This window comes from Falco rusticolus, chromosome W (assembly GCF_015220075.1).
Source record: "Falco rusticolus isolate bFalRus1 chromosome W, bFalRus1.pri, whole genome shotgun sequence".
Lineage (NCBI taxonomy): Eukaryota > Metazoa > Chordata > Aves > Falconiformes > Falconidae > Falco > Falco rusticolus.
Window position 1 is genome coordinate 1,954,303 of NC_051209.1, and position 16,197 is coordinate 1,970,499.

At 36.5% G+C, this 16,197-nt stretch overlaps 1 protein-coding gene across 1 annotated transcript in view; it reads left to right on the forward strand.

Annotated features, from left to right (window-relative positions):
- Positions 1-16,197, forward strand: part of LOC119140798 (guanine nucleotide-binding protein G(q) subunit alpha-like) — a 135,748-nt gene that overhangs the window by 34,807 nt on the left and 84,744 nt on the right. Inside the window, exon 2 of the mRNA XM_037372405.1 lies at positions 550-734. Within this exon, the coding sequence (XP_037228302.1) occupies positions 550-734 (185 nt within the window). The remainder of the gene's footprint in view (positions 1-549; positions 735-16,197) is intronic.

Genomic DNA, 16,197 nt, shown 5'->3' on the forward strand with positions numbered 1-16,197 from the left:
TTTTAATTAAAGGTGATTTTATATGTTTCTGAGGTTGAAGTTTGCAGAACTGTAATTGTTATATTATTTGCCTTTCTAACAAATTTATGTATTGGTTGTATATTGCTGCTTACCATAACGTCCTGAACGTTGGCCAAGTGAGATAATTTTTTTTCTTACTCTATGTATTTTTGTAATAGAACACCTCATAGTGATTCCCTATAGTTATTGTTGAGAACTATATCTTCAGGGATGGAAATTTATGCTTATAATTTTAAATACAGTGGTATATTCTAGATATTTTGGAGTGTATATTTAGTTTTAGTTATTAGTTTAGTTATTCATTGCTATCTTTTTTTCTACTTCTATGTTGTCTTCAAAATAAAAGTTTTAATTCAGTGTTGCTTCAGTTGTTACTGTGTTACTGCTGTTTTGATATTGAACTGGTCCTTGTAGCAAGCACCATAACCACTTGACAGTGTTCTGCCCTGCACTGAACAAGCTGTCTGCTTTGTGCATAAAAGTCATGTTTATGTCGAGTGGCTGAAAGTATTCTTATTTGTCTTGCAGGCACAGGAGAGAGTGGCAAAAGCACATTTATCAAACAGATGAGAATCATTCATGGATCAGGTTATTCTGATGAAGACAAAAGGGGCTTTACAAAATTGGTGTACCAGAATATATTTACAGCAATGCAGGCCATGATCAGAGCCATGGATACCCTCAAAATCCCATACAAGTATGAACATAATAAGGTGAGATTTTTGTTTATTTCCATAGCTGAAACTTTTCCTCTTTTATCTTTAGGAAATGTACTGAAGGTCTCTAAAAAGTGTATATCACTTACAAATTATATTTTACTTAAAGTTTAGAAGAAAAGTGCTTCTTCCAGTCTTGCCTCTAGTTCTCTGCCCTTTGCACTGCTCTGACAACACAGGTGCTGTACTTAACAAGATGTCTGGGGGGGGGGTTGTCATAGCAAGAGGGTAAAGGGCAGGCTGGTGTGTGCCTGTGACTTTAGCTTTTTTCCTTTCCTCCCAGCCCTTGTTCTGGCCATAGCACAGTTAAGACATTTTTCTTGTTTGTACCAGTACTACTTCAGGTTTTCCGTTAATATTATGTGGGGAAAAAATAAAATTATTAGAAAAATAGGTGGGGATATCTGCTTCTGTGTGAGTATATTACGAAATAAAACTTTTGATACAAAGCCTTAAAATAAGCAAATTCTTTTGAAAGTGATGATATCATTGAAATTTAGAAAGAAAAAATACATTTAAAGCATTTTGTAAGGTATATCTTTGATTAGCCTGACCATTTTTTTCCATTCAGAAGTTGAAATCAAATGTATAAATGGTATAACTAATATTAAAAAGGAAATTTGCATGTGTATTTCAGCTTCATGTTTTTGTTGTACATAAAACACTGAATTTCCTAACAAGCTGACTTAAAAAGTTAGTTGATTGATTGTGAAGCGCACATTTTTTGTCAGAATTGGTACTGACTGTCACTTTGCTGTAGTATATGAAAGTCCCAATCATAAATCAGTAAATTATTTCCTTGTATTATACTAGAAAGTATATATTTGTTACAATTATTGTTCAAATTGAGGTTTTAATTTATATAGAATGTTTTTATATAGTTGAAGTAAATTAATGTTGCATAGCTGTATACATGTGGCCAGACCTTTCTAATTAGAGCTGTTCACTTTCTCTCTATAAAAGTAACTTGAGTGAAAGTGAACAACTCTTACGTACTCAACTACTTCACAAGCATTCTCATCAGTTCTAATAGGGCTACGTGCAGAGTAAAGTAAAATGTGCCAAGTTGTCAGGTTCTAGGTGCAATTCCTTTAAAAACTCTGGGATTTTTTAATACAGGGGAATTAAAAAAATGCAAACTTGTCTTCCCCCCCCTTTTTTTTTCTCTTCGTTGAAAGCAAACTCATTAGCCTTGCAAACTAAAAAACACACAGGAAGGCTACTTCCTATTAATTTGAATCTCATATCAGGAAATTCAGTCTGGAGAGAATATCTCAAAGTTTGAGTAACAGCATATTTTTAGCATGGTACTTGTTTTGCACAATAGCTTAGAAAACTACAACTCAAGCTGATGTTTATGTGTCTGAACCTAAAGAAAACAGTGATGTGACCCTTTTATCAAATTTAAAAAGTTCAACTAAGTAGGCAGTTGGGATCTTTGTACAGTGTAAAAAATTACATCTAGGCTGGATTATTTTAATATCATCAATGGAGGCATGTTTTAAGTTAAGGAAGTTAGTTCCTCCAGCATTGTGTTGGCTTCATAGTCACCGATATAATTAAAGAGGCAGAGTGTGAAATGCATTGTCCTCCATTATAATAATCTAGGCTCTTTGACAGATTTATTATCAGAATACTGAAAGTCAATTGAGAAATGTAAATATTAGTGTTTACATTGTAATGTCTCAGAACTGATGATAGGGCATTGTATCATACTTCTTTCCTCATACTTTTCATCACATTTTTTTCTCTTTTCAACTCCAGAATATCAGCTCTACTGAGGTTTAAGATAATGGGTGAGGGTTATCTCTTCTCTTAGGGATGTGACATAGGAAATGGTGGCTTATGGATTGGGTTTTAGATTACTTTTGAGTAACCGTTACTGTTTCTCCATTATTTTTTAACCAAAGTTGTGAAGTTTTTATATGCATCTTGAACTTTGGAGAAGCAGTTTATAAAATACAGAAAAGGCTTAGGTGGTTGTTTTGCTTTGTTCTGTTTTTTTGCAGAAATGGACTTGAGCAATTCTCAAAATTGCCTGTCTGCAACATTTTTGTGAATATACAATAGTAACTCACATGCAACTACTGACATTCAAGTCAAATTTTAAAAAATATAAGCTATAGATGTATATATTTTAAAATCTTTTAAAAAGCTGTCTTTTTAGAAATCTGACCTGTGTATCTATGTTCCTGTCAGTCCTTTCAAATATTGAATTAAGAAAACCTTTAACTTAAAAAAATTAAACTTCTGACATTCCCAGTGTTGTCCATAGTGGCTTAGAAGCCATTGCTCCAGGTAATGTAGTCCCCCATTTCTTCTTTTCTGGCTTTTTTTCATGTCTAATATTGCTGAAGGATGGCTTTTTATTTTTTCTCTCCTGTTGTTACAGAAGTTTTACTAAAAAAAACCTCTACTACTGTACTAAAGAACTACTACCACTTTTACCCCTTATTTTTCTCTTTCAATGAAATTTCCAGAACAGAATTGCCTCTTACAGACTGTCAGGAAGGTGTCACTTAGTAGTGGTTAGCAGGCAGGAAATCTTACGTGAATCCATGCCCATAATTTCATGTGAGATTTCTTAAATATTTATAACAAGATATCTAATGTAAATAAGATAGTAACAGAACAGGTTACAAGAAAATATAGAGACTGAAAACATAAAATCATGTGTTATTGTAGACCAAGAAGTTTGCTGTAAGTTTCAGAGTGGCTCTATTGGTGAAGTTGTTTCTTTATTTAAGCCTATTTCCTATTAGGGTATGTTTAAAAATTAAAATAAGCAGGTATGGGGAAATGCTTTTAAAGTCCAAAAACTTACTGACCTTATTTTCAAGGCCAACTTTACTTTGCTGATAGCTTCTTCCTCTCTCGTAAGTCAGATGAATCTACTGTAACAAACACAGACAAAAGTAAGACATCAGGATCAGGTATGGAGTCAAATTACATACATTCTCATCTCAAGTAAACAATTTGGAGTCTTAAATGTTTTGAATCTCTTCAGTGAACTTTCACGTTGAACAAACGTAGGTTGGAGAAAAGGACCTCCCTCATATACCCCACCTGATATGCCAGAGTATGAAGGACTGAATCCAAAGCAGCAGTGTGCAAGCTGTGTGTGAGGTTCATTGACTCTCAGATGATGCAGAATGTGTGGGATTTCTGGCCTTTTTAAAAAAGAATTATATTCTTTGGATGTTGAAATGAAATGCTTCTAATGAATAGCTTATTGGTCTGGAATGCATATAATTAAGTGGCCCTTCAAGCAGATGGAGAAAACTGAACTGTGCCATCTGTGCAAACAGTATTCTTCAGTGTCTCAAACCTGAAGCATAGAGTTTAAAAGCAGGTTGCAGGGAAAAGGGAGTTATACTAGTCATGTTAGTTAGTATTCAACATATTCTAATACTCTCAGATATCTTCCTCCAGGCACACAAAAATAAAGAAAAAATTACCCAGTAAATAGAACTTTTGCAGACAGTTAAATGCTTCTAATACTGTGAAGTTCCTGATGCAATTTTTTTTTTGGCAAGAAGACTACCTAAGAGCCAGCCAACATCGAAGAGAGTGTAGTAAGATTTCAGGTATCATAATCAATTAACATCTATTTAGATAAAGAAATTAAAGATTACTTTTTTTTTTTCTGGAGCCTTGTTTGACATGAGGTAAAAATGGCTCCCCAATAGCTTTACATTTCCTCCCATGAGGATGTTTGTCATGTGAAAGGCGGGGGGGGGGGAGGAGATTCCATCAGCCCCGGGTGTTTGTTCTGTCTATCAGCGCCCCAGGAAAGCTGAGACCCTTGTGCCCAACCAGTCTGTCAGCGTCCCATTATAGGGACCCTTCACTGAACAGACCCACTGGATCGGAGGGCGATTTGACTGACTTGTTCAGGGAAACACTCCAACAGCATAAGGGGGACCCCTCAGTGGGTTTTCCCACGTTATTCAAATATGTTATCCACTGCCAGCGACTACTAGCACCCACAAAGGACTAACAGTTTACAGAATAACACCCTTTATTAATATAAAATCGTGACAAGTTAAGATTCATGATTGCCAGTGATAGAGACTGCCTGCAAAAACAAGCTTGAAATGATATACAACCAAACTATAATCACTAACAACAGCTAGAATGAGTTAGTTATTTAGCACACATAAGTCAAAGTTCTTACCCAATAGGCGTCCCTATGGGGAAGAAGACAGGCTCAGCCCATTGACTGATCCCAGAAATTACAATGGACTCTTCCCTAACTTCTCCCCTCATCTGTCCGCTTTTTATACTTCATAGTACATTGCATATTCATTCATCATACACAGGACTGGTTACAAGCCTCTCGCTTCTAATGCAAATTAGTACGCATCCTCAGATAGCACTACTGAAGTTCTCTGCTAGCTACGCATGCTCCTCAAGCGGGGTTTTGCCCTCTTTCGAGGGGGGCTATTTGAGTTGGAGGTTGTGATCTCCACTACCACTTACCTTTGTCCTGTTTTCAACTAATTTTCTGTTGATGTCAGTGGACTGCAACACCTTATCATCCTGTTTCCTCTCATAGCCAGAACTTTCCTCACTTGAAGGCTTCTCTCTGCGTAACTTAGATAACGGTGTTCTTTTCACTGTCTGTTCTGTGTTTCTCATGCTCCCCAAGGCTGACTCCCTTGATTAGAAGTCCCTTCATTCATAACTACTTCAGAGAGTGGGTCAGATTGACCTAGCTTTGTGAACACTGAATCAGAGTTGGGTAATCTGGGAGTTTAGACAACAATTCCCCCTGCCCTGGACTTATTTCAGTCCAGGACCAGTCCATTTCCATCACATTTGGGTGGAGCTTGAGTGACTCCAGTCATACATATTGTTGTTACTAACTGGTTGTGTGCCCAGTGAGGTGTAGTAGTACCCTGGAGGCGGGTAACTTTAAGATGGAGGTGTGCATTAGTATTACAATGAGATTATTTCAGCTGAGGAGAGTCATTTCACCACAATGGTTGGCTCAGCCACAGACATCTCATGGATTCTTCATGTGACAACTGGTATGCAGTTTATCAGCTGTGTGGTGCCATGAGTTCCCATTCCTGCAGGGAGCACAACAGAGCATGGCCGCAGTGTCTCCACTCTGCTCCACCCTCTGTCACTCCTATCAGCATGTGCTGAGCTGGCAGGGTGTGTTGCTTAGGGAACTGTGGTGATGTAGATTCCGTGCATGCCAACCATCCTGAAAGCGATAACTGTATTTTACCCTTTAAAAAGCTTTCTGTAATACTACGCTTCTATTAGGTTCCAGTTTTCTAATTCCCCCTCAAAGTAATTTTCCACTATGTTCATCAAAGAGCTTTAGGGGCTTCAATAAAGCCATGAACAATTTCTTCCTCAGTGCTTCATAAAGAATGAACTTCCACAAGGACTTCCATAATCCTAAATAGGTCTCAGTCTCTCCCCAACTGCTTTTCTCTTTTTTTTTTAACTGTCTCCCTCTGTCAGTCATTTACTCCTGTTGTGCCTAACTGGCCCCTCTCTAGTCTTTTTACATTTGATCTTTTAAACTTTTTACCTTATGAAGTTTTTATGTATTTACCTGTTACCTTACCATATTGTCCTATTTTCTACCGTTTTCATTTTCCATTATATTTGAAGCAAACCTTTTCTTAAAAATCTTTTTATCAGTGTAGTAACTTATATCCTGGCCACCTCCTACCATGTTGCTTACTTCCCTCATTTGTTTACCTTTTGGTTAGAGCAGAGATTTCTGATTGTCCATATTGCTCCAGTAAATTTGTAAATTACTTCTTTCCATCTCTTATATCTGCTTTACTATTTCATATTTTATCCCAAGAGAAGTGACTTTTAGATTTATTTTTTTCCAAGTGTAGGAAAAATGATTGTGTAGTCATAGGGTAAAGTTAGGTTAGCAGGTCACTCAGCTGAGAATATCTTTCTTAAACTAAACATAGAAATATACAAGCAAACATTTTTCACCTTCCCAGTAAAATTATAGGTAATTTCACCTATATGAAATGAGGAGACGATCTAAGCCTTCAGTTCTGCAAACTTACTTGAATGTTCACATTTTAGAACAGCTGCAAGCCCCCAAAATTCAATTAATTAATCACATTTAAGTTCATGCATGTGCTAACATTTAATTTTGAAAAGAGCAGGACTTTGATTATGGAATATATATGCCAAATATAGGATACTGTAAACATAAATTTGAAAACTCAATGTTAGCTACTCATTTAGCAGTGCATTAAAATTTCTTCATTCCTTCTTTTATATTTCATTTAAGAGAAGCACTTTTTTTAAAAAAAGCATAATTTTTAAGTGATTAACTACCCTTTACTAATGGGGAGTGATAAGTCATATCCAAAAGCATATGTGTGGGGTGTGATGTCCATGTTTTACCTTTCAATTCCACCATTTTAACTGCTAGTAGAGAATGGGTGGTGAAAATGCTTGCTTACATATTCTTCTAGATTTTGCAATTGTTCCTGCAGGGGTTAAAGGACAATAACTATAGGAAGATGTTTCTAGCTTTTTTTTTTTGTCATTGTTACTATCTTTTTATAAGTATTCTTTCCTCTTTTACTTCAGATATGTTTGTCACATTATTTTCTTATTGTGTTATTTTCTTATTGTGTATCTGAGAAGAACCATGTGAGCATGCATTCTGACAAAAACGTGAAATACTCTCAGGGCAACTTTCTATGTAATAGAGATCTGGAGTTTATTTAAGGTAATGAGTAAGATGTCAGAGTATTGGAACAATTCTTACTTTTTCCTTTATTAACAGTAGTTATATAACTACATGAGTATTTATATTATATATAATATTTAATATGCAAATAAAAATTAATTTTTCTTAGACTAAAATATTTAACTTTCTAATTAGTTCATTCATTTGTACAGGTTATGTGTTTAGATAATTCAGCATTTAATTCTGAATAAATTTCAGATTGAAATATTTTTTTTAAATTCCTCTGAAACTTTAAAAAAATGTTTCCTTCCCCCCAGTAAACATTTTTTGGAAACTGACTGATCCAGTTATGTTCCATTTATGTTATGTGAAATTGCTAAATACTCTTCAGTCTAATGCCTTCATTGTTCGTTTCTACTATCTCAAAAGTGTTTGCTTGAAGATTTACTGCCATGAATTAAGAAACCATCAGCTAAAATGGGCCATTTTTTCTGAAGATTTTGTCAGTCTCTCTTTTTCAGTTGCACTTCCTATGCGGTAAAAGTTGTAATGTCTGAAATGCAAGAAAGTTTCCTTCTAATATACAGTTCAGCTTTGGTGTAGAAAATTGGCTAATTGTTAAGGCAAATGACTTGTGAGGTTTTTAAAAAGTTAAAATTAACCACTTATTTAATTGTGTTTTATATCCTGATTTAAAGAACGAAGTCAAAATTTCTTAGTGACTAAGTATCCTTATTGGCAGCGCTGGATGTACGGGGGATCCTTTCACCAAATGTGCATGTCTAAAGGAACTAATCATTTATATTTATACAATGAAATAATGAATATTCAATTAACGTCTACACATATTCATTACCTAATCCTGCCTATTCTCGCTTCGTATGTTAATTAGCTTATCAGTCCTTCACGCTTGCGCAAATCCTTCAAGAATTGTGGGCAGGGGCTCTGAGACGTGGGCAGTGGTGTCTGGGAGGAAGGCCGTAGGCCTTCCTCATGGTGTACTTTTCACCTCTTGCCTGATACGTGATAGTCTTGCACACCTGCAGTGCTCTTATTAGTCCTGAAGTAATTTATGTCCTTGTTGACCATTGGCCTTTTCCGCTTGCTCCTTCTATTCTTATCTGTCTTTTCCTGTTAGAGTGTTTTACTAACGTTTAACCTAGAAGGTCGACAGATGGGGAGGATGTTCAACCATGGATAACAGAGTGGTCACAGAAGTTGATGATTAATACGTGCGGGTCCAGGGATGTCTTACAGTGGTTAACAAACGTTATAATGGTTATATTCTTTATCCTATTCTAAAGTAAGTTCACCCAACATCAATCCATATTATCATTATTATTGTATTTATAGTGGGATGTATTGCTTGATAGAGGTATTCACATAATTACTTTGTCTACTTTTTTTTATTGCATTTTTTTTTCTCTGTGATTAATGTAGATCTAAAGTCTAAACATTAGAGTTGATTACATATTCACACTATACGATTCTGATCATATGCCTACCTGTTTTCAGAATATGGACCCATGTACCTCTATTCTTACAGTAAAGTGAATAAAAAGTCTAACTGTAAGTGACTACATAAAGGTGAGGCATGAGAGAAAGGTCCAGTGTTTTATTTCTGGAAAGGGAGGTTGGCAAAGAAAAATCTTTAAGTATGACATTATTGGTGGGGTTTTTTCATTTCCTTTTGACAATGTGCTTTTCCAGAATCAAAGCACAAAACCTCTGTTGCATGCCTCAGTTTTGGCAAAAAAAGTATTAACATTTTGACTGGCTTCTGTAGATTATTTGATATTATGGTGGACCTAAGCTATTGGATAGGTAGAAAATTATATGTTATGAGCAAGTGACTTCTGTGAACAGTCTTGAGTTTGACAAAACAGAATTTGGTTTTGGATTGGAAGGGTAACAGAGTTGCTTTGAATCCCTTCTTACACTTCTCTAATTCTCATGTGGCTCTCGGTTTCTCAGCTCTTGGTCTGTATTGTGCATCAGAGTTCATGAAATGCATGCCTTGGCTGGGGCAAGTAATACTATGAAAAAGCTGTTAAGATTAAGAGTTTTTTCATGCTAATTCAGTTTGTTTCAGGTTGATGACTTTCCATTTTTCTTCATGTGACCAATAGGGCAGTTAAAATTTGGCTTGTTTTTTTAGTTAACCTTGTTAGATAATTTGTATACAGTGTAACAATAGATTGCATGTACATGTTTTACAAATTTGGAGTTTTTCTTGAAAATTTTCAAAAAGTAAATTATGTGCCAAGTAGTTTGTTTGAAGATGTCCCTCTATTTTTAGATTTTTTTTCTTTAATAAGCTATGAGCCTTGTTTTGAGAGCATATGCTCTCAGTATGTATTGTTGGCTATGCAAGCAGATAAATGAGCGCTCTTGGAGTGTGCAGATGTTCTTTGCGTGTTGCCTCCAGTCCTTATCCAGCTATTTTTTTTGACCAGAGAACCAAGTGCTGCCAGTTGTACAGGTTGTGCAAAAAAGTAACTGTCACTGGAACATAAAAAAAAACTTGGGCACACTTGCTTCCATTCTGGACTCTGGTACAGCCATATACTGGGTGGAGGGAGAATGGGAACGTGCCATGGAGTAAGAGGTATTAACACACCAGTTGTGTAACCCTGGTGAATCCCATAGCAGTCTTTGTGGTGCCAATTGCACCACTTCATGGCTATTTTGATGGTTTTATTTCTGTTTATCCAAAAAAGAAAACCAGCGATATCAAAATTATTGACATTGGATTTTGTTTGGTCATATTTTTCATACCTAGTCTATATCTATTTGTAATCTACAGAGGTTTTGCTGTGCATGTTTAGAAGAAAAGCACCATCTCGACCTTGGAAAGTCTGATTGCAAACTTGTTTTTTCTAATTGTACCATTTATAGGGCCACACTAGTTTAGAACTAAATTGTAATACATTTTTTGTGTGCACATTTCTATTAGTGCATTTATTCAATTATGATTACTTTTGAGGTAGTCTAATAGTTTATTCTTTACTGCTGGTTCTCCTCAACTAGGTGCTTGACATTGGAGAAATGTGGTAGCACCAATTATTCAAAGCTCCTTCAAGCATTATTTAAAACAGGAATCTGCTGAGTACAAAACGGACATAGCTTTTACGCCTGCAGGGTTCACTCAGACTACACTAGCAACTTGTAGTTGGTAGAGAAACAGGATTTCTGCCTCATTTAAGCATTTTAACAGGTGTTCTGACATAACATAACTTTTCTGCAGTGTATTCCAGTGTTTCTTTTGAACTGGGTATAGATGCAAAAGTAGTATCAGTTATCGATCCACTTTCTCAGAAACTGAAAAGATGTGAATCATTTGGTTTATAAGAGTTTTCTTTACTGTTATGATTTTTATTAAGAGTAGGAATCATGATGATATTCCATTAAAAAAAACCAACACCCTCCATTTCTGCATCTAAGGCATAATGTCATATGTTGATATATCATTTGGTAATAAAACTAAGGCCAGGATAATTAATTGTATCAGCCTCTGAAAGCTAAACTTGCTTCTTAAAGGCGCATGTCATAACCACATAGGAAGATTCTTGTGTAATTTTAAGCTCTTGAAAGGTGAGGGTTTTTTTACTTAACTCACAAAAACATGTAATCAGATAAAATTGTGTGTTTTCTGAGATTAAATATTTTTATTTTTAAGAAACATTTTATAGACTTTTTCTTGTTCTCATTGATGACCCTATGCATTTTTTTAAAGCTTATTTCATTCAAAATCTGCATTGAAAAGGAACTTCTGAAAGCTGAAATATTTTGTAGTAAGGCTTTTCAATGACTTTTTTCCTCATAAAACCAGAACTTTCTGGGTTTCCTTTGGTTCTTTTTCTGCCTTTTGTCTATTTTTTTCTGTCAGCCTGGAACTTTTTATTTCTGCCTTGGCCTTTGAAAATTTAAAACTTAAAAAATAAAGCTACTCAAAACAGCGCAAAAATTTACTGGATATTTGTGGTGGGTTGACCCTGGCTGGATGTCAGGTGCCCACCAAAGCAACTCTGTCACTCCCCCTCCTCAACTGGATAGCGGAGAGAAAATGAAGGGCTTGTGGGTCAAGATAAAGACAGGGAGACCACTCAGCAATTAGTCACGATCAAAACAGACTTGATTTGGGGAAATTAATTTATTTCCAGTCAAATCAGAGTTAAACCCAAAACTTAAAAACACCTTCCCCCCACCCCTCCCTTCTTCCAGGGCTCAACTTTACTCCTGATTTTCTCTACCTCCCTCCCCGAGTGCACAGGGGGACAAGGAATGGGTGTTACGGTCAGTTCATAGTATGTCTCCGCTGCTCCTTCCTCCTCACACTCTTCCCCATTCCAGAGTGGGGCTCCTCCCACGGGAGGCAGTCCTCCACGAACTTCTCCAACATGAGTTCTTCCCCCAGGCTGCAGTTCTTCAGGAACTGCTCCAGCATGGGTCCCCCACAGGATCACAAGTCCTGCCAGTAAACTGTTTCAGCTTGGGCTCTTCTCTCTCTGCAAGTCCACAGGTTGTGCCAGGAGCCTGCTCCAGTGTGGGCTTCCCACAGGGTCACAGCCTCCTTTGGGTGCATCCACCTGCTCTGGCATCCCGTCCTCCACAGGCTGCAGGTGGATATCTGCTCCACCATTAACCTCTATGGGCTGCAGGTGGACAGCTTCCCTCACCATAGTCTTCTCTATGGGCTGCAGGGGAATCTCTGCTCCAGGGCCTGGAGCACCTCCTCTCTATCTTTCTTTACTGACCTTAGTGTCTGCAGAGTTATTGCTCTCACTTATTCTCATTCCTCTCTTCCAGCTGCTGTTGTGCAGCAGGTTTTTCCCCCCCTTCTTTAATATGTTATCACAGAGGCACTACCACCATCACTGATTGGGTCAGCTTTGATCAGTGGTGGGTCCATCTTGGAGCTGGCTGGCAGTGGCTCAATTTGACATGGGGGAAGCTTCTAGCAGCTTTTCACAGAAGCCATCCCTGTAGCCCCCCTGCTACCAAAACCTTGCCACACAAACCCAATACAATTTTATAAATTCTCTTGCAGTCAGTCTGCAAACTAATATTAAAAGAACATAGGGAAGTATGAAATTTGACATTTTTCGAAAGTAGTTTGTGGAACGTTTAATTTAGATGTGCAGTAACAATTTGGGGAAGAAAATTACTTCAACATTTATTCTTTTTTAAAAATATTTTTTTCAGCTACCTGCCATTTCATAACTAGCTTGTGTTTTTTTAAACCCTTTTCTGTAGTGAAAACGTTAACTGGTTCTGTGGTAATGCAGGTGCCAATGGTATGGGACTGAGATATCACTAAAAGATATGAAGAACATTTGACTAGTACATGTAGTAAAAGTATGTACTGTGGCAGACAGTATAAAATGGATTTTTCTACAATAAAATTGGAGCTACTTCTCTGTTTCAAATTTGGTCATGGGGAAAGGTGTTTAAGGATATGCATGAGGAAATTTGAGGAATACATGAATGGACAGATCTTTTCAGGGGTTGCAAAGGAGTGTCTTACACAATGGGATCTCTGCAATGGAGAACAAAGAGGGTTCAGGTAGTTTCGTAACTACTTCAGGAAGTTTCAAAGAACCCTATCTGTCACTTTTTGGATGCTTGTCATCTTTTGTGGTCTTCCTGTAGAGCTTCCTGTGTACTGTTCTTGGATACCATATGAATCAGCAGTGGTGTGTGATGTTTTTACCCATCTGACAAATAAGAAAACTGCAACAATATTTTTAATATTCTTCATTGAGATTGGCTCTAAGAAAACTTTCTTAAATGGCACTGGAATGAATTTATGTGATCCAGTAGGTCTTTTTTAATTTCTGTTGTCTACTAGATAGGATAGACGGTAGAAAGCAGCCTTTTATGAACACATCCCAAGCAGATGTTACAACCATTTGGGTGTACTGATACAGATACCAAGCCTTTTCAACATAAAATGTAATCAAATTGTGGTCGTTCCACATTCTAATGTGTTTTAATCATGTCCTACGTTACTTGGTTGAACTACACGAGAACTGGATTGTATGATTTCTTTCCCCTTGGGTAAGGAATGAAAATTAGATTTCTCATATTAAGCTATCCCAATGAGAGGAAATGTACATAAATATGCTTTGGAGGGGATCTGACAGTATAAAGGTAGTGATATAGTTGAGATGCAAGTTGAATTGTGGAACCTACTTTTAAGGTCCGGGTTAATGCCTGAAAAAGTGTATTCAGTACTGTTTCTCCAGTGTTCAGATGGTCTCATTAAGTCATTATTCCTTAAATTAAGTTTTTTCACTAAACACCCTTTTTTGTCTGTTCTGGATTTGACAATTAGATCTCTTTGATCATGTTAGGGTTTTGTGTGTGTGTGATGGTTTGGAGGGGTGGGTGTGTTGGTGGGGTCTTTCACCTTGGGTATTTTCCATATCTGATCTGGTATAACTGTATTTTGCTGAAGAGGATAAGAGGAGGAAAATAAACAAGAACTGTTATACTGCTGCTTTTTTCCTGGTTCCCATATTCCTTTCAAGTACTTAGTCTTTTTGAAACTTGGTAAGTTTCTCAGGAAATTCTCTCCAGCAGATCACGAAATTAATCACATGGGGGTCATTCTTTGACATAACCTCATTTTGTCCAGCTATATGAAGCTAAGGTGGCTGTGAAGTACAGTCTTTCTGGTTTAGCAGTATTTTCAAACACTTATTCTGTGGAGAGAGAGTTATACTAGCTGCAGAGTTTTGGAGAATTGTAATATAATGTTTCTTAAAATAAGTATGCCAAGTGACTGTGGAACCAAACAGAAAACAGTGTCATAATTTTAGGCTTTACAGTTGATGGTATTGTACAAAATACAAAACATCCCTTCTATAAGCTATTTGTAAATAAGCAACGGTATCTTTTCTTTATGAAGAGCAAAAATGTAATGCATGCTTTTACCATGAATTAATTTTGTCTTGGAAAATGGAGTTTATAGATACTTTGATAGGCTGAATAAAATGTGCTTAACCCAAACCATACCACACCCAAAATTCAGACATCCGTATTTATCTCCATCTCCTAATTATGCAGATGAACATAATGAGTAACAAGAATAAGTCTTCTCTGTTATGATATGTTACTGGTGCCAGCACTGTTATAGTTTATAAATATAATTTATATATAGAATATACAAAATCAGTAACTGAGCAAAGCATTTTTTTCTGCACTGTATATAATTTTTTCCTCAGCATAACCAATTATAGAATAAGGGAAAGGTTTGAGCACTTTAAAATGTTTCTTCTGTTTTGATGGAATCTTGCCATTTTGAATGTTAGCCTGTGCTATATTTCATGCTTTTACAGCATCTTGCTATTCAGCAGCACAATGGTGTTAGAGACCAATGGGTAAGACTGAAATAATTATATAATAGACCGTTAAATGAAGAGTAGTACTGGAAAAGTGTTTGAAGCTGTTATCCAAAGACTATTTGAATGTAGACCTCTTCTCCCACTCCTCCTGAGTGTAATGCTGAACTGTGGCACTATCCACTGCCCCAGCCTCTGCATCCCTTGCCCTACTTACATTCTCACAGTGAGCAATCCCAGAATAACCCAACATTTGATTTACAGTGCAGAGTCATGAATGGAAAGCAGCAGTAGCATGCCCAGCACATGCTGCCTTGGATTGCCATGAGGTAAAAAAATCCTCTTTGGAACTAGGTCGTTTTTGTGTAAATAATGTGTGGTGGACTGTAGGGTCCTTTATCTTTGATCCCTGTCTCTGTAAGCAACTTATGCTGACACAAGAAAGTAAATTTTGCCAGAAATGTTGAATATGCTTATTAAATTTGGGTAATTCAATCTCAATATCCTATAATGCCTTAATTTCTTTCACTTGCTTTAAATACTTAGTGCAACATATGCTAGCTATTGAAATGGATGTACTTATTGGCAGCTAAGAACCTAAATATAGATCTTGGATTGGATCCTACAGCATTTAAATTTGCATTAATATTTCCTTTGAAACTATAAAACTTTAAACAAATAAATTTGAATATTATAATAGTCTCTTTTATCCCTCTCTTTTCACCTCTGTGTAAAACAAGGTTGTTTGTTCTCTTTATAACTTTATTGTAGCAAAGTGTTAATCATACTAGTTTGGGGTTGCTGCAAAACCTGTATGATTGTAGAAGTGAATGCTGTAATCATGTATTTGTGGCTCAGTGCCTTGTGCCACTGTGCAGAAATACATGCTCTGCATATTACAGGAGCTGGCTGAATTCTCATAAATGAGTCCTAATTCTGGAAATTGCAGGAGTGTGCATAGTCAATTTGTAATAAATAAATGTTAATGCTTTCCCTTATCATTTTCCTTTTTTTCCTGTCTTACATTTCTCCCTCCTCTTTTTAACGCACTTCCTTTTTAACTTTCCACTATCACTTGTTTCAATTATATGAAAACAAATTTTGCAACTGAATAGAAATCAGATGTAACTGTTAGAAATAAAAAAACCTCCTTTTCATCATCTTCCAGCTCTTTTAGTTGAAAGCTGTTAAGCAGAAATAGTTTTGTGCCTGATAGGTGTACAATGTACGCACTGAGAAGTACAATGAACATACTGAGAACATTCCTCTTTTGTAATTGCACCATCTGCCTAACATGGGTAGAAAGAGATTGACTCAGCTAACCAGTATTTCCCTTTACCCCATTTGTGCTTTTGCTGTTGGTGCAAAATATGTATTGATAGTGCATGTGACTTCCATACAGATAGTACACTCACACAAATGT